Below are 17,655 nucleotides of genomic sequence, written 5' to 3'. Positions count from 1 at the left end.
ATCGCCGCATTCCCAAAGCGTACTGGTATAGCTGCGAGTCTCGATTGGTTCTCCTTCACCGATCTATATCACAGTGCCATTAGTAAATTTGCCGGTGGGTCGTGGCTGAGCAGGCAGGACTTGGATTTCAGCATCCTAGGATGTTGAAATCCTGAGCTGTATGGGTATAAAAAGGCCTCCATCCGCACTTCTACCTTCTCTTCCTTCATTTTTCTCTTGCCATCGACCTCTCTCAGGGCGCTCACCATGGATGCCACTATCTCCAGCCCACGATCGACGATTCCCCCGAGCCAAACGAGACGTTCGCTCCTTGAGCTTTCCGAAAAGCTCCGGGAGCTCGCCGACATGCAGATCAAGACAGAAACGAAGGACGTAGAGAGTGTGCCCGAGGTATGATTTGACCATCATCACAAGAGAAGGTAGCTGATAAAATAGTTTCGCGACCTTATTCACCGGCTCTGCCACGAGGAGCCAGCTGTTGCGGAAGCCATTGCTGCAGCAATACGAGAAAAGATTCCAGAACCATCGCCTCGCTTGTCTTCAAAACGAAAACGGAGGCCAGATCCATCTTATCGGCCGAGTCACCCGGTGCAATCAGTTCCAAGAAAGAAGAGATGTACAGACGAAGAAAATGTAGTCGATGAGCGTGTAACTCCAGAGATTCGAATCAATAGCGAAAGTCCGGAAACCAAGAATACACCGGATTCCATGATCCGTGTTGACACCGCTGTACTCAGACCCGTGCCTAATCATGAGAGCAAGCCAGACCCTCACTCGACAATTGCTATGGATGGAGAGATTGCCGCCAAAAGCGAGACCATTCACTGTAGCACAAGGCCGACATCTCCCAATCGAGAGCGGACAGAGTCGCCATCCGTGTCTGAACAGGATCCCGCCGAGAGTGTGTCCTTCCTGGATACGGTCCACCAGATGGTCGACATCGTCCACCTGCTCAACAGGTATCAAACCGATCTGCCACGCACTGTCCATCAAAGGATTTTGCAAAGTCTTCACACCACTCAGGAGCCGATCATGGACTCAACTGCCCATCAATGGTCGGACGGGAGGATGTGGATGGAGGTGCTGGAGAGGAGTTCTGCCACAAATCGGCGGTGTTCCGTACTCAACATGCTGGAATATATCGGTGCCACGAAGTGGTACGACAGTCAGATTGAACATGCCAAGCGCACAGTCTATACCACAAAGAACAAACCTGTGGGTGAGAAGGGAGCAGCAACACATGTGCTGGACCGCATCACCCGGGAGTATAGTTTGCTGAGTAGAAAGACCATTACAAACCAGTGCTCCAGGGGGAAGAGATTACGCGAGCTTGTCGAAAAGGTCGGACTAGGGATTCTGATTAGCCCCAAGATTTGGTGAGTTACAACGAATCAGGTGATTTCATATGCTGACCATGCACCCAGGGAGTATACAAAGAGAAAGGGACCTCAGTTCAATCAGCTAGTCCAAGACTTCAAAGCAGATACTCAACGATTGGCACTGTTTCAAATCCTTACTCCACAGGTGGAACAACTTGTCCATAGAGGCTGCACGAATCCAGAAGCGTTGTACAGAGCTCTCTCAGAGAATAATATCATCTCTGAGGACGAACTGCAAGAGATGAAAGCAAAACATCAATCAGAACCTGTAAGGACTTCTGCATCAGCTTAGGGCTCCACTTCCGCAGTCACTTTGAGCAAGGCGGTCGAGCTACTAACCAGTCAGGTCAGCACGCAGTTGTTCAACAAGCGGAAACTGGATAGAGACGACACGATCTCAATCAATAGAAGTCTGGAACTCTCCATCGATTTATTCGCGCGACTCCGGGCAGGAGAATGGCTCGATTCTTGGGCCCTCATGGCAGCCATGCGTATTTCAGACCGACCAGATTGTGTCAGATTTAGCGAGAGCATTCCATTAGACATCATCGGAAGACATGGCCAAATGCGATCGATCAAGCGACCTTTTCAAGGCTGGGCAGGAAAGATCGCAATGTTTCGGAGAGAAGCAGAAAACAGCACGCCGCTCATATTCTACTGTCCCGTCAATCACAACAATTCACATTTCACGTTGCTCGAGATCAACGACAGTGACAAAGTCATTCGACATTACGACTCACGAGCACCAGTAACCGCTATAAATGGCACGAAGAAGACACGAATCGCGGCTCTGGTTGAGGTCAGTCTCTCCGTAAGTGGGCGAATGCATTTGCTGATGATGACATAGGATGAATTCGGCGATCTGGGATTTAGATATACCAAAGCGGTAAGCGTCTCACTTTCACTTATCTCGTAGATTCACTACTAACCTGTGTAGCCTACACCGCAACAGCGCGATGGCTGGAGTTGTGGCACTCGAGTGGTCTGGAACTTCAGACGACTATCCAACGGATTTGATATTGGATCATGGGATACCGTGCTGAGCTCGGAACGCATAAATATGGATATTGTAAGCGGGCTCAAGGCATCTGTTGAGTCAAATGCTATGCAGAGGTATACCCGTAGTCGCAAACGTGACCTTGGAAACGCACGAACTTCAGCTTTCTTGAGTGATAAGTAGAGCAAAGCTGTGTTGAATGAGATATATATTAGAACAAACGCGTTCAGACTCATATAGCAATTATCTTCCGGGTTAGAATTAGAAAGGCGGCGTGAAGCCAATAACTTCCAGTTCGACGAAATCGGGGCTAAGTTTACACCGCATCATGGAGGGGATGAGGAATCTAGAATTACAGATGCTTTAAAAACTGCTCTTAGCATGGAGAACAGCTCTTCGGGTCGTTTTGAAGCCACAATACCTCAGGTGATTGCAATGCTACACCAAAAAACGTCATTAATAGGGGACATTGAATCATCGCCGATACATCCCGAGGCGTATAGTGGCTTGTGTAGTGTACAAATGGTTCAGGGTCCTAAGATGAATGGGCATTGGGACAAGAAGCCCCAGATCCTCGTGTTGGCTCCGGCCAGGGGCAACTGGGTGGAAGAGAACCTGTCTTGGAGGTGGCAATGTCGGGAATCAAATTTGAAGTCAACAGCGCAACTTCCGCTATTTAATTCATAGTTGATTGAGTCAACTCTTTTAGTGATTTACTGCATGATAGCAGCAATGAACGTAAAAGATATTTGGACTACCGTCCTGTCCGTTGACTGAATGTTCCGTCTATAGGGCTCATAATTATAAAGATCTAGCCCTAGGATCCCTAAGCTTGGCAAGACCTGTCAACGGAAGTTGACTTTAAGGGTTCCATTTTAATGAATTGGTCAAAACCCTGTAAGAATTGTCATGTCATGTGCATTTACCAGCACTTCGGCATCTCTCGGCCTTCTCTTAGAAGAACAGTTCTAGTGACGGAATTCCAATAATACTCGACGATGAGATAAGTCAGCAAATTAACGGTCATTACGCGATGAGCAACATGCGTTTATATTCGCGAGGCAAGACAGTGTCGCAATGATGGAGTGACTGATCGCCTCGAAGGATTGCGCAATGCGTTGATTCAACGATGCACACCGACCAATGGCTCTTAAAGAGGATTTTAGAACTCGACTGTTGTCACACTTGCGCCTCCAAGCACCAGTAGTCTTATGGTCGGCTTAGATTTTTTCAAACAGCTAAATGTAGTGGTGTATCTCCATAGCGACATTTTTGGCGACATTTTTGGTTAACATTCGCTTGCAAGCGGATTGATCTGTATGTATTAGGTTCTTAGTATTGGCCATGGCAACTTTTATTGTATAAAATCTATCTTAATGACGAAGGCGAAATTAAAATTGGTCATTGATTTCACCGGGGAAGGATCATAACTATTCCGCTGATGCCTTCATAGGAGATAGGTTAGTGGGAAGAGTATGATCGAAACAGGCAAGACGAAAGATTGTTTCTCGCCAAATGGGATTCTACAGCACGAGACGGTGCATATGACACCAAACGGGGTTTTTTACAGCTCAAGACGGTGCATACGGCACCAAACGGGATTCTTTACCGACACCAAATGGGAAACGCTACAGACATGAAATGGGCATGCCTACACACCGAACGGGACTCTTCGCAGCACCAAACGGATCCGTTCCCAAATTAGAATCTCGAAAAATGCGCCAATTTCTGAATAGGTCATATTTCATACGTTGTATCCTTATGATAGAGTCCCAGTAATGTCATCTAATATCAGCTTGCCTCTTGGAATTGTCTCCTTCATTTGTAAAGGAAAATGATCGACTCTTCCACCCCAAATTGCCAACAGGATCCTCCACTCTACGTGAGACATGGTTTGTCAGTTTCCTTTTACCCAAAATCATGTTCTAATGAGGCATCAGACTGGAAGCAGATTAAAAATTTCTATGACTGGCCACCCTTGGAAAAGCTGGCAGAAAGAGGACGCATGAACCGAGCAGCCTTGAAGTCCTTCTGGTGGACCTTATCTTTGAAGCCCTGGATAAGTCATCAAAAGCTTCAAAAGGCTCATATTCAGATTGTACTTCTCCGCCGTCAAATCCGACAAGGCTTTGTGATTACAGAAGTGCAGGAAAAAATCGCCTACGGGCGTTATGCTGAAGCTTTAAGTAGACTGGAGGATTTGACAGGTAGACGCTTCCAAGCTTTTCTTAGATACCTGACTGAGCTGGGTCTATACAGATTATCGATTTCCGCCCTTCAGAAACACAATGCTCAACGATACACGCCAGAACAGTGTCTCTTGCAGCCTACATTTTCAACGGACGTCCTATTGCCAGAAAATAAAATTAGATTAAAAAATTAACAACATCAGATACAATCCTGGAAAGTTGGATAAATGCTTTATGTTCTCCCTCAAGTTATTGTGTTTTCTGCCTTCTCCGATTGACGTCAGTGTGTGATCCATTGGTGTCGGGCCTGTTTAGAAATGATGAGTGGTCCAACATGAAAGTACTGTAACTAATTATGGAATTAGTATATCATAACCTTACACAGTGTACTTACCTTCTTCTATTTCCTGCATCTAATATTTATTGTTTGATGTTCACGGCATCAGTATTAAGATAGTATTTCATGATACGCTAATTTACCATTACCTGTAATCTCCAATGCGTAACAGCCCAACTAGAGTCGGCGTCAAAAACGAGTTGGTGTTAAAAATCGAGTCAGTGTTTGTTTAAGTTGATGTCGGTTCGAGTTGGTGTCAATTCAAGTTCGTGTCAACGCTAGTAAGGCCTTTTTTAATCCAGAAGCTACGGTAATTACAACTGTACAGATCCATCTGATACTTTCTCGCCAGACCACCATTTCCATCTTAGACGATCTATACAATGTAGAATTTAAATGGCTCAACAAATTTCATGGTGAAACACATGTTGCTGAAGTGGGCCTGAATTGTATCCGAGAATGTAAAATGGAAAATCAGGACTAACTTATGCTTAGGGTTACAATGTCAAGGTAGACTTCGGTTTTTCCTAAATACTCAAAATGAAAAAGCACGGCGAAATAAGCGTTCTTTCTGCGTTTTCCCTTTTCTAGTACCTAGCGGAAACCGTTTACAGCTAGCCCGCCATATAGGAGGGTATGTATCAGCGTGCTTCGCCAGCAGCAGCTTATTTATTCAAGAGGGTAAATTTCTGTACATTAGTTAATCTAAATAGCTTTTATCTATCTTTATTGGAGTTGAGAGAATGGCATCCTTTCCTCTCGGTTTCTTTTCGTGGTTGCTCATATCCAGTAGGCGTGTGTACAGGAAAGTTGAGTGACGATCTTCTTGTCAGCACGTTTGAACACAATAGTTTTGTCCACCGACCCGGGCCAATAAGGGCTTCATCTAGGTTGTCGATGTGATTTGTTGACATGATGAGTATACGATTTATTCGGATGTAGTGGGCGAAAGGCATCATACTATAGAAGAATAGTAGCATCGTAATTTCAACAGATCTCTTAGGGCCGGACTAAACATGGCATCTGCCGCCACCGCTGATCCAATTTTTATAGAGGATTATACCATCTATCTCGCACTCCGCCTGGACTTTATAGATTATATACAGCCACGTAGGCTATCTTGGCATAAGCTTTGCTGCCTGCCTCCAGGAAAGCTCTGACGATGTCCCCAAGATGTATGGAGTTCATGTGTCGAGTGGAGCAGAATCACGCGAGCAAGCTGCCTCCATGATTTTGCCCCATCCATCGACCTGCGCCTAAATTTTGACCACCATTTACCCCGTTCTGTGGGCGAGAAGCTTTCAATCGTTTGGATATTAGTTTGTCCTAGGGACGCTGTCGACTTAGTCAGCATATATTATGCTTCAAACCAGTAACTTGATATGCTGGTGCTGAATGACTGTAACCCTGAATGTGCAGCGACTGTATGGCTTGCCAATACCCTCGTTTTCCCGGGAACCACGCTCTGGTCAGATGGTTCTAGGCAAGACGATGGGCGAGCAGGCGCTGGAGTAGCGCTACAGGCGGTGCCGGAGGCGCCATGGGAGCGCCTAGAGGTGTGAAGGCTCAATCAAATGTTATTTGGAAGCTAATACGAGAAATCTAAGCATAGGGAGGAAAAGGAAAGAGTGTAAACATGAAGCTATCCCTGGTCCCAGATATCAGTGGCGCGTTCACGTGCCCCTTCTCGCCCAACCCTGATCACGTGACCTCTGTCCAGACCTCTCAAGTCAGCAAATCTCACCATCTTCTGTATAGCCTCAGCACCAGCCGTCACATTATCCCCTCCTTCGATAGGTGCTTGCCCCCAAGCACCAGACGAAGCATTATCCTCAGCGATAACCGCAACTTGCGCATCCAACGGGTCGTCATCTAAATACACATCGTTCTCCTCCGCTTCGAGCCACTTCGGTAGATTCACCGGAGGTCCCGGCTTCTCTGGATATCGTTCGTGGAAGGCCTTCAGTCGTCGAGGTGCGTTCTTGAAATTCGATGCCAAATACCATTTTGGATCCGGGTCATGGCCAGTCCACTTAACGCGGTAATGCAACTTCCTCCATCGTAACTTGGAATCCAAGATTTCATCCACTTCCCATTCCTGCTGATCATTAACTTCGATTGGAGGTGGTTTATCCAAAATCTGCCCTGGAAGCGGTTCGGATGACAACGCTCTTCTCAGCTTCTCCAGTGCGAACACTGGATGCACGTTGATACCGTCATCCAACCTCAACTGATACGCGTGGCCAACCTTACCCACGATAGGAAATAGGCCGGCAGCCTGGTGGTCAAGCTTCTTACTCGGCCGTCCCGTATCCCATCTCTTCGTTGAGACCATAACATTATCACTGATATCAAAATTGACCTCTCTGCGATACTTATCTGCTTGCGCCTTCTGCTATTGCTGCGCTTTCTCAATACTGCTGCGAACAAAATCCCATACCTCCTGGAATTGCTTCATCCACGCTTGAGCATCCTTCTCGTTGGCTGTTAGCTTCTTAGGTGGCACCGGCTTACTCCAATCAAAAGACATTCGGGGTTGGAAACCCTTCTCGACTATGAATAGTTATAATCCTGTCGAATTTTGCGGCAGAGCGGCTGTGGCGAAGTCGACTATTAGCACCTATTCTGACCAGTCATCTTGAAAATGATTCATAAATAGCTGTAACCTCTGTGATAAGTATTGGTTTGCTATTTTGGTCTGGCCATCCGTTTGTGCATGATCCGCCATTGATAGTACTACCTTAATTCCCAAGATTCGACAGACTTCCCCCCAAAATTCCGATACAAATTGAGGTCCTCGGTCCGAAACGATGGAGTCAGGCGGTCCGGTTCGGGGATAAGTATGCTTCACCCATAACCTTGCTAGACCTTGTGCATCGATATTCTTGTGGCATGGTACTGATATGGGTATTTTACTAAAACGATCAACAATCACAAAGACAGTGTCGTATCCCCCCTTGTCGACAGGATAAGTCATGAAGTCCATAGAGATGTATTGCCAAGGCCGTGCAGGAATTGGTAATGGTTGCAACAATCCCGGGGGTAAATCCCTCCTCGTGTTCGTCCTTTTGCAAACCATACAATTGTCCACATACCTCTCCACATTCTTGCTCCAGGTCTTCCAGTAATAACGCTCGCGCACTAAGATCTTCATCTTATTCTTTCCAGGGTGCGCTGTCGAGGGCTGTCGGTGAATCTCATCTAGCAATCTAGCCCGTAGGTCGTCATCCTCTGGCACGTACACTCGTCCTCTGAATCGGAGCACGTCGTTTACCAACGTCCAGTCGTCATCTCCCTTTCTTGCTAACTCACGAAGATCCTCACACTCTACGTCCTTGAGGTTCGCGCTTATGACACGAGCGACCACGTCCTCTTGGTGTTCCGCTGGACTAAGCTCGACTTCACTAATCTCAGGGTTCGAGGACTCCTCTACTGGATTTGAAATTCCACCGGGAGTCTCACAGATCTCTGACGGACCTAAGCACTCTTTCGGTAGCATTAATTGGGCCCTTTGTCCTTTACAATTCACCTTTGAGCCTTCTCTTCGAGTAAGTACATCTGCAAGGGTATTCTCCTTTCCAGGGCGGTGCTTAATGATAAAGTAATACTGATGTAACAACTCACACCAGCGCGCTTGTCTTCCTGTCAGCTGCTTCGTCGTCATGAAGTATTGTAGAGCTAGATGATCCAACAAGATCTCAAAACGTTCTTCCCTCTGGAGCCCAACTAGCTCTGCGCGCCATTCTTTGAGCGCAGCTACTATTGCAAGCATCTCCTTGTCGTGGATATTATACTTGAACTCTGCGCTGGTCATCGTTCTGGAGAAATATGCCACAGGGTGCCATTGCCCATCTTCTTGCAGTTGGGAGAAAACTGCAGCAATCACACCATCTGAGGCATCTGTTTCTATTCGCGACGGCAACTCTAATCGATAATGGCAGAGAACTGGGACACTAGCCATGCGTCACTTCAATTCTTCAAAAGCATGCTGGCATTCCTTCGTCCACTTGAATGGAACATCCTGCCAGGTTAGATAATGTAGGTGCTTCGCCATTCAGCCATACCCTTAGATAAACTTCCAATAAAAGCCACAGAAACCTAGGAATGATTGGACTCCAAAAACGGTGGTAGGGACTTCCTACTGAGTGATAGCACAGACCTTCTCTTGATCTACCTCAATCCCTTCTGAGGTCAAGATGAAACCTAGGAACTTGGTATGAGTCACATGGAATTCGCACTTATGTAAGGCCGCTTGAAGTCCCGCGTTCCGCAACCTTTCTAGCACCCTTTTAACATGAATCTCGTGCTCTAACTCATTCTCACTGTATATGAGTAGGTCGTCGATGAAGGCGATAAGGAACTGATCCAAGCAATCCATAAAAAGGTCATTAACGAGTCGTTGGAACGTGGCAGGCCCATTTATCAATCCGAAGGGCATCACTTTATACTTATATGTGCCGTACCTGCAACGAAACGTGGTCAAGTTTTCCAACTCAGAGTCCATTCAGATGCGGTGAAAACCCTACCTGATATCCAGCTTGGTAAAAATACAGGCTCGGTTCAGTCTTTCGAATACTTCGTCGATGAGCGGTAGCGGGTATCGATCCTTCTTGGTCAACTGATTCAGCTTATGGTAATTGACGCAGAAACGGAGACTGCCACCCGGCTTCTCAGCCATGATAATAGGTGAAGCGAACGGCGCGTTGCTAGGCTTAATGAATCCCTTGCTAAGATTGTCGAGGATGTACTCTCTCACAGCCTCTAGCTCCTCCAAGGACATCTTATACAATGGGTGATAACTAAGTTCGTTCAGTTTCTCCAGCTCAATCTTGTGGTCGTACGGTCAATGTGGTGGTAGCTTGTCTGACTCTCTCTTCGAGAAGACATTGGCGAAGTCTTTGAGGTAAAGAAATGGCAATTTCTCACGAATCTCTTCCAATTCTAACTCTTTCTCTGTTTTTGACTTGCCATCAATAATTTTATCGATCTCGTGCAGACTGGTGAAGAAGATGTTGCTCTTTTTCTGTTGTACGAGTCGGTGGAAACCATTGCCTCCAAGCATTGCAATGTCCAATTCAACCAGCTTCCGTGCTTCGGGGTTCCTTCGAATTTAAGGTGGAGGTGCCTTCTCTTCCTTTAAGTCCTTTGCTGATTCTTGCAATGCTTTCTCCATTTGGAGTAATAACGCGTCGTGACTCTTCTGGTAGGAGCGACTATATTCGACTGGAATCCTCTTTTCTTGCACTTCAAAGGCCTTGTCCCGACGGTTCGCGTCCTGTTGATGATCCTGATTAACCTCCCGGGAGCGTTGTAAGATCTGCCGAGGGACCTTAACATAGTTCTTGGTTACTATTTCGTCCTGCAGAGATATAGCCTCTGGCTAGCGCAGTTATTGTTTCGCGCAGTCCAGTAACACTCCATGTTTGGCGAACCACATCCTTCTGAGAATCACATCATGCTTACCCAAATCAATGATCAGGAAAGGGACGTTCAGTTGCCGTCAGCCATCAACAATAAGTGTGAAAATGATGACATGTGTAATTGGTGCTGCCTGCTTGCCGTCATATCCTTTGACTATACAGGTCGACTCTAGTAGGTACGTCTTCGCCTTCAGAAACTTGCTCAATAGTATGGCTAAATCGGTATCCATAAACGCTAGGCCATTTGCTCCAGTGTCAGCTAACGCTTTTGCAGAAATCGAATGTGTATTCTTGGCTATTTAAATAGGTACAGTAAAACTATCCTTTTCTCGTCCAATCAGTTCTCTGAGATCAATTCCACATAAGCTGACTTCAATCGAGCCCAAGATGGAGACTTTTCTTAGGCTTAGTTATTTTCTGACTCCGATTCACTCTCGGCGCTACCCTCTTTCTCAAGCTTCTTAAGCTCAGTAGCACGGTTGGGTCGACCAGCATTTCTCGCGGTATTGTTATCGTTGGTGGGACAGTCTCTTGATCAGTGGCCAGTTTAGAAACACTTAAAGCATTTGCCATCCTTCATTAGCGCCGCTCGAGCTACTGCGTCAAGCCGTCCCGCGTTGTTGCTAGTGTTGGCTCCACTGCCTCCAGGTGTTATTTCTCTGCTTAGCGCAGGGGTCGTCTGTCGACCTGAGGATCGATTCACACCTCCCCCATGAGGATTGTTGCTTCGTTGACGGATACGTTCTTTAGCGAGATTGATCTACTCTAGTCGGTTGGCACGCTTATGACAAGCTTCCACAAATCCGGACCATCCTAGGCGCTCATTATCAGCCTCATCCATCAAGGCAGTTTGCATTTCAAAATTCAGACGCTGATAGAGTTCGTTCTTCTATTTAGCCACGTTGATTTCAGAGTCTTGTGCAAGCTCCGTGAATTCAGCAAGGAAGTCTTGGAAATGGGTATCCTTCTTCATCTGGAGAGTAAAGAGTTGGTTCTTAGCCTTGACCACCCGGTTAACATCATGGAAAATAGTCTTCAGGTGTTCAAACATATCCTCCACATTAACAAAGGGATTCAGGGAGTCTTCTCGCATTTGGGGTAGTAGATATCTGGCTGCCTTGCCTTCGCATATACGCTTCACGAAAGCCATACGCGTTTCTGGGGTGTCATAATGGTCTTCGTTACTATTAAGAGAGTGCCTCATATCAATCAACCATGAATCGAAGATCGGGTCAACTCCGTCAGAGAGCTTTGCTCCTTTGGGTAACTTAGTTGACTTGCTGGGCCTGTTAACTAGTGCGGCTCCCAAAATCTCAACACTGCCCTCGCGTTCACCTTAGGCTTAAGCTTGAGTTCAAGCAAACGCAGTCATATACAGATCATGATCTGCAATCAAGTCGTCGCGTGCCTTCTTGAGTTCTTCAAGTTCCTTCTGAAGGTCTGAGAACTCTATTTGGAGCACAGCGTAGTCATCTTTCAACGCGTTGTCCTCCTCAGCTAGCTTGTTGTAATTAACAAGGAGCGTGTCGTATTCTTTCTCGTTGTCATTGAGGGTCTCGTACAATTTCATTTGTTAGTGATACATAATGTCAAATAGTCGCTTGGGATGAGTCTTCGCTTCTTTCAAGAATTCTTCTTCAGTCATTATACCCTCGGACTTCTCATGTCCCCCTTCTGCTGGGGCTAGGTAGGATAAGCGACGATCGTTCTTCAACTGTTCAATCTGTTCTGCCACCTTCTCAAGGCAGATGATCTGGCTAAGACGTGCCATTCTGTGGATTTGATTCGGTTCGGTTCTGAAAGGGTTTTATTAGGTAAAAGAGAGGAGTGTTCAGTTGCTGTTGACAGTCTCGCTGATAATGATCAACGAAGTCGTCTCGCAGCTTGCTGAACAAAGAGAGAAAAAGAGACGATGCTTAGATTAATGTGAAGGCTCAATCAAATGTTATTTGGAAGCTAATACGAGAAATCTAAGCATAGGGAGGAAAAGGAAAGAGTGTAAACATGAAGCTATCCCTGGTCCCAGATATCAGTGGCGCGTTCACGTGCCCCTTCTCGCCCAATGTCGAGGATTAGGTAAGCTAAACCTAATCAAGGAAAGCCTACAACATTGATACAAGGAAAATTCGAGAATTGAAGTCACAAGATTGAATCTACGAATCAACTTTACAGCTCTGTGTCGAGAATCTTCTATTGAGATTGTCTGAATATCGTCTATATGGGATTCTCAAGCATAAATAGTGTCCAAAAATCCCATCAAGATGTAGATAGAGGAGCGCGCAGAATAAGGTCAATATCAATATTTCCACTATAAAGATATCTTTGAGTATTAAGCTTAACTGAGTTTGTGCTAGTGCACTGCAAGTTCCGATACCCAACCCTGATCACGTGACCTCTGTCCAGACCTCTCAAGTCAGCAAATCTCACCATCTTCTGTATAGCCTCAGCACCAGCCGTCACAAGAGGTGCCTATGGGAAAGGGGTATGAGGTTTTTGATGCAGAGCTTATGGGTGTGGCTTCGGCATTAGAATGGGCGTTAGAGAGGCACCTTGAAGGGCCGATTTACGTCCTTCTAGATGCTCAGGCTGCCATTAACCGCCTCCAATCGACGGCCCCCGGCGCCGGACAGTCCCTAGCGCTCAGAGCCTATGGGGCTGCTTCTCGGCTTGCTCGTAGCGGTCGTCCAGTAACGATACAGTGGGTGCCTAGGCACAGCGGAGTGGAAGGAAATGAGCAAGCTGACCAGGCTGCTAAACGTGCCTCTATTAGGCCAGTTGGACTAGGCTCTGAGGGCCTGTCATTAGCCTTCGTTAGGCGTGCCTGCACCGAGGCGAGGAGGAAAGCGGTGGAGGATTGGGCCCGCGAGAACGCCGTACAAGGAGCTCATCGGCGTGGAAGGGCCTATAAGTGTCGGAAACTTCGGTCAAACTACCGTCGAGTATATCTCGGATAGCTTATAACACGCTGAAGTTATAAGGCTTCTAAGTACGAAAGGCTTCTTGAAAGCAAAGTCTTAATAAAGGGATGAATATCCGGTTCGATAGAAGAACGTATACTCAAGTTGTCAAAGCTAAGGGGTACTTAGCATGGTTAATTCAAGACGATAGAGTAAAGCTAGCTACAGGGTGAATGAGCGTCCTTATATACCTTATCCCTATCATATCCTTCATATCCTGTCTCCTACAATGGGCTCTGATGGATCGGTTCTGCCTTGTCATAGTCATCATAGCCATGTCCTAACATCCGGATATGTTGGCTCTGATACCCTAACCCTAATGGTTTCGGATAATCCTTGCTTCCGTAGTGCAGTAGTGTAACACTATCTAGTCAATCCATTGGCTGCGGATTCTTGATTCTTCTGACAATAAGATGCCACGGGGTTGGGGACAGGATAAGGCGGCTGCAAGAGCGCCAAAGCGCCTAGCAAGCCGCTATTACCAGTTGAAGACCGGACATGCGCCTATAGGCGCGTACTTGCACCGGATCCAGGCCCGGGACTCCCCGGAGTGCAAGGCCTGTGGAGCACTGCGTGAGACGGTCTCCCACATTCTATTTGAATGCCGGGGGCGTCACAAAGCCCGGAGGGAGCTGTATAGGGGCCTGGCTAAAGCGGGAGTCCCCTTGCCTACAGCGGCGGAGGATAACCCGGAGGCACGTCTTCTTAGTGAGCCCAAGGCCACTATAGCGCTACTTCAATTCGTGGGCAGCGCTGACCTGTTTGGGGATAAGGAGCTACGGCGGACTAAATGCGGATTTCACCACTTAATTCAAATTTCCATTTTGCCGAAAATAGAGTTTGTATTATCCGTAACACTTTGTAATATTCACATATCGCCACATGTCAATTTTGATTAGATCATATACTCACCGCCCTGATAACTGCCATCGTATTCATCGTATCGCTTCATTGAATCGCTTCGTTATATGCTTCATCATACAAGTATCTATCTGTTAGCGTGAACGCTGTCTGTTGCGAATGCGTTCAGTACGTACTCGAATGCTATAAAAATTTCTGATCATTTGAAATATAAAAAAATATAGAGCAGGAAAAAGAGCAGGGATTTGATTATTAGTAAGCAGAAGTAATAACGACAGCAATTCCAACCTCTCAAGCAACCCCCTTTAACCTTCCTTCTTGTTCCCCGTCCCCCCCGAAATAACTTAGAAACTGAACCTATAGTAATATTAGTATATGATGTTGCGATGGTGTTATAAGAGCTGTGCTTACTCGAAGCATGCAGAATGAATACCGAAATAAAGGAGCTCTCGGTGGAGGGCAGAGCTTTGAAGAATCCAAGAAAGAGTTGATAAGTTGGTTGTGAAAGGTGTGGAATAGCAGAAAGAGTACTTATTTGATGGCCCCATCGAGGTTGGCCCTTCAGTTCTTTCACGATGGCAACAATGTCTTTGACGACATCGAGATATCCTTGATGAGAGTCAAGAACTCCAGGATCTTAGTAAGGACAGAGATGGAGCCGCCGAAGAGGCTGGGCATGGCTCTAAAAGCAAATTTGAGCATTCTGAGCATGCTGGTGATGGTGGTGGTGGTACTTGTGTTGCAGGAGCAGCGGCAGCAGCAAGTGAGGAGAATCTTGATGGTTGGAAGTGATTTATAAGAAGAAAGGAAGCGGGGGAGTTGGAGGAGGATGGGAGATATTTATTCCCTAACTTGGGGATGTAAACTATGCAACCTATATGAACGACGCAAAAACAATGTAATATATGGAATCCCACGGAATCGAGGACGCTCGCTATAGGAATCGATGATGTATTGGGAAATTGACGACGCCATGGGAGATACTGATGCAACGAGAAATGTGATATGATACTAATGCATATAGATATTAGGAAGTTAGGTCAACGCTGAAGACCCGGATCTTGATTGAAGTTGTATAAATCTATAGACTTCATCATAGTAGAAAGTAGGCAGTCTAATGAAGCGATCTAATGAGGCAATACGTATCTATATCTAAATATAAAGTGGATACTTCAATGAAGCGATCCAATGAAGCGATATACGTACCTATATCTGAATATAAAGTGGATAACTTAATGAAGCGATCCAATAGATTGTTATTTTATTGATAAACTCCTTTAGCGTCCACGTAAGCGGACTAAATGAAAAATTAATCATAAAATTATTTTCCATGCACACATGAAATCCATTTCTCTCGTATATCTTCCTCTTATTTCTCTAATTGACGGGTATCACCAATGAGTCAACCGAAAGCGTGGACCACACCTTTGTGCGGTCAAAATTGTGGCTTCGTGCATGCAACTGAGTGTGTGTCTATGGTAGCATGTCCCTGGTGCGGTCAAGCAAACCCTAATAAAGGGAATGAAGAGAACCAGTCTCAAACTACTACCACATTTAAGGACTCTGCTTCTAAAAGCCGAGAACTCCAATAGAAAGCCATCGTAACTGCGAAGAAGTTCTTGCCCGGACAAAACAATATTAGATCATCGCTTCCATCAGCAGAAAAGGAAAACTTGACAAAGCCATCATCATCATATAGTCTATTTGTTACTCTTTGGAAGCCCCAGGATGACGAAGCCCCTTGGTTCAATGGTAAATGGCTAAATGTTGGTATGTTAATAGTAGGGTAATAGATAACTATCTTATTTACTAACACTGCTGTTCAGATAACTTCACTATCTTATTATCTAAATCCGATGTCTTTACAATTAATACTATTAACCAATTGGTCCACGAGCTCGAACCTGGATGTAGGGAGCTACGCCAACTAGTCCAATCCAAATTTCAGTATACTGCTTAACTTACATTGATAGCATCCAAAAAAAAGGTAGAATTCTTATCAGATACAGTACTTTGAGAAGGATTCAACAATATGCTTCTAAATCTAGAGATAGACACAAGGAAGAAACGAGAAGCCAGCGGTCCCCAGTATAAATTGCATATTTGTTTTGGAAAATATCCCGAATCATAAAGCGATGGAGAGTGTACAGTCAATATCAGTAATAACATCCTAGATGATGATATCAACTATTATACTGATAACACTGACCATATTTTTACTTCACTCGATTTCGATTCTTAATCTGATGCATTAAAACGAAGACGTGCTTTATCGGCTTCCTCATTTCTAGTGTCTAAGCCAAAGAAGATCTAAACACAATATGAAACTAGCGCCGATCCCATCATTAAGAAAGAGAAGGAACCACTTGGAACTACACATACTCAAGTTGATTATGAGATAATTAGTATCTCTAGTAGTGATGAAGAAGCAACACCTAATGATGATGATGAGGCAAAACTCAGTAAGGCATTCCGTCTTTTTAAGAAGGTACTGAGACAGACGAAGAAGAAATCAAGTTTAGCAGAAGGTCAGGACAAAAAATTGAAAGTTAAGTATGAGCTAGGGGGGGAAGCCAATCTATCAGATATCCCAGTGGAGGAAGCCAATCTATTAGAAGAGCCAGCGGAGGAAGCTAATCTATTAGAAGAGCCAGTGGAGGAAGTTAATCTATTTGAAGAGCTAGCAGAGGAAGCTAATGTACTAAAGCTATCAAATTTAGCACAGGATGGACCAGCATCTAACACTCGGAGGTGGCATGGCAAGTCATTCCCTAAGAAACATCTCCTATAGTTCTATATTACAAAGTGTTTAGACTCTTTTGTTTTTAAATCTTACCTAGATTTTATATTCCGCAGTTTAATATCTATTCTTCAAAGATCGCTTCATTTAGTTGCCTCATTTTCAATATATACATCTCCACTACCTCGAGAACCATGGTTGATTTGTTAAATCCGTAGCAACCTCTTTTAGATCCTGTTGCAATTGTAGTTCCTCTTGGATCGGCTTCTCACATTCCTTGAGCTGGGGTTCTGATTGCGTTGCTATATGTAGATTAATTTGATCCCGGAGATACAAATATGCATTAAAATGCGTAGGTTCTCCATTTTCACTAAAGTCACCTAGTTTTATTCTTTCAAAACCCCCTGATTGCAACTTTTGTTGACACCAATTCAAAGTATCTAGTGGCAGATATTCATCGAGTTCTATAGATTATTCGATTAGTTTCGGTGAATTGGAGATAACTTTGGAGAGAACGAAAATAGTTTACCAAAATTATGCTCATCAATCAATTTTTGCAATACCGCTTGATCAGGCTTTGATCCATAATCTCGTATACTGTCTGCTGGTTGATAGTATAAAACATTGGGTTGACCGTTAATACTATTCACGCGATAAGACTGCTTTCTGATTCTGTGCGTATTCCATACGTTAATATAAGAAGCAATCTCTTCACAAGCTATAGGCATATATATTGCTAACATCGTAATTCGATCTGCAAGGCTATGTTTTTTGA

At 45.1% G+C, this 17,655-nt stretch overlaps 8 protein-coding genes across 8 annotated transcripts, besides 2 other annotated features; 3 read left to right on the top strand and 5 right to left on the bottom strand.

Annotated features, from left to right (window-relative positions):
• Window positions 1-246: 246 nt before the first annotated feature.
• On the top strand, window positions 247-2,559 carry TSTA_065840 (uncharacterized protein; the record flags this gene model as incomplete). Its single annotated transcript, XM_002340477.1, has 6 exons — window positions 247-390; window positions 436-1,376; window positions 1,425-1,647; window positions 1,672-2,178; window positions 2,227-2,265; window positions 2,317-2,559. The coding sequence occupies 6 exons, from the start codon at window positions 247-249 to the stop codon at window positions 2,557-2,559; spliced, it is 2,097 nt and encodes a 698-aa protein (XP_002340518.1).
• A 3,985-nt stretch (window positions 2,560-6,544) lies between these two features.
• Window positions 6,545-7,432, bottom strand: TSTA_065830 (uncharacterized protein; the record flags this gene model as incomplete). The annotated part of the gene is made up of 2 exons (XM_002340476.1): window positions 6,545-7,297; window positions 7,343-7,432. The coding sequence occupies 2 exons, from the start codon at window positions 7,430-7,432 to the stop codon at window positions 6,545-6,547; spliced, it is 843 nt and encodes a 280-aa protein (XP_002340517.1).
• Window positions 7,232-9,898: a mobile genetic element.
• TSTA_065820 (retrotransposon polyprotein, putative) lies at window positions 7,523-8,863 on the bottom strand (the record flags this gene model as incomplete). The annotated part of the gene is made up of 2 exons (XM_002340475.1): window positions 7,523-7,967; window positions 7,998-8,863. The coding sequence occupies 2 exons, from the start codon at window positions 8,861-8,863 to the stop codon at window positions 7,523-7,525; spliced, it is 1,311 nt and encodes a 436-aa protein (XP_002340516.1).
• TSTA_065810 (retrovirus polyprotein, putative) lies at window positions 9,041-9,964 on the bottom strand (the record flags this gene model as incomplete). The annotated part of the gene is made up of 3 exons (XM_002340474.1): window positions 9,041-9,365; window positions 9,429-9,701; window positions 9,771-9,964. 3 exons carry the CDS (start codon window positions 9,962-9,964, stop codon window positions 9,041-9,043), a joined length of 792 nt encoding a protein of 263 aa, XP_002340515.1.
• A 627-nt stretch (window positions 9,965-10,591) lies between these two features.
• Window positions 10,592-11,163, bottom strand: TSTA_065800 (uncharacterized protein; the record flags this gene model as incomplete). Its single annotated transcript, XM_002340473.1, has 2 exons — window positions 10,592-10,852; window positions 11,087-11,163. 2 exons carry the CDS (start codon window positions 11,161-11,163, stop codon window positions 10,729-10,731), a joined length of 201 nt encoding a protein of 66 aa, XP_002340514.1. The 3' UTR covers window positions 10,592-10,728.
• Window positions 11,164-11,211: 48 nt separating this feature from the next.
• Window positions 11,212-11,892, bottom strand: TSTA_065790 (uncharacterized protein; the record flags this gene model as incomplete). The annotated part of the gene is made up of 2 exons (XM_002340472.1): window positions 11,212-11,641; window positions 11,699-11,892. The coding sequence occupies 2 exons, from the start codon at window positions 11,890-11,892 to the stop codon at window positions 11,212-11,214; spliced, it is 624 nt and encodes a 207-aa protein (XP_002340513.1).
• Window positions 11,893-12,326: 434 nt separating this feature from the next.
• On the top strand, window positions 12,327-13,276 carry TSTA_065780 (uncharacterized protein; the record flags this gene model as incomplete). The annotated part of the gene is made up of 2 exons (XM_002340471.1): window positions 12,327-12,386; window positions 12,764-13,276. The coding sequence occupies 2 exons, from the start codon at window positions 12,327-12,329 to the stop codon at window positions 13,274-13,276; spliced, it is 573 nt and encodes a 190-aa protein (XP_002340512.1).
• Window positions 12,809-13,096: a mobile genetic element.
• A 416-nt stretch (window positions 13,277-13,692) lies between the features above and the next one.
• On the top strand, window positions 13,693-14,932 carry TSTA_065770 (uncharacterized protein; the record flags this gene model as incomplete). Its single annotated transcript, XM_002340470.1, has 3 exons — window positions 13,693-14,140; window positions 14,628-14,648; window positions 14,745-14,932. 3 exons carry the CDS (start codon window positions 13,693-13,695, stop codon window positions 14,930-14,932), a joined length of 657 nt encoding a protein of 218 aa, XP_002340511.1.
• Between the last annotated feature and the right edge of the window lie 2,723 nt (window positions 14,933-17,655).

This window comes from Talaromyces stipitatus, genomic scaffold (assembly GCF_000003125.1).
Source record: "Talaromyces stipitatus ATCC 10500 scf_1105507295523 genomic scaffold, whole genome shotgun sequence".
In the NCBI taxonomy this organism is placed as follows: domain Eukaryota; kingdom Fungi; phylum Ascomycota; class Eurotiomycetes; order Eurotiales; family Trichocomaceae; genus Talaromyces; species Talaromyces stipitatus.
Note: the sequence above shows the minus strand (reverse complement) of the source record. Positions and strands in the feature narration are given on the sequence as shown.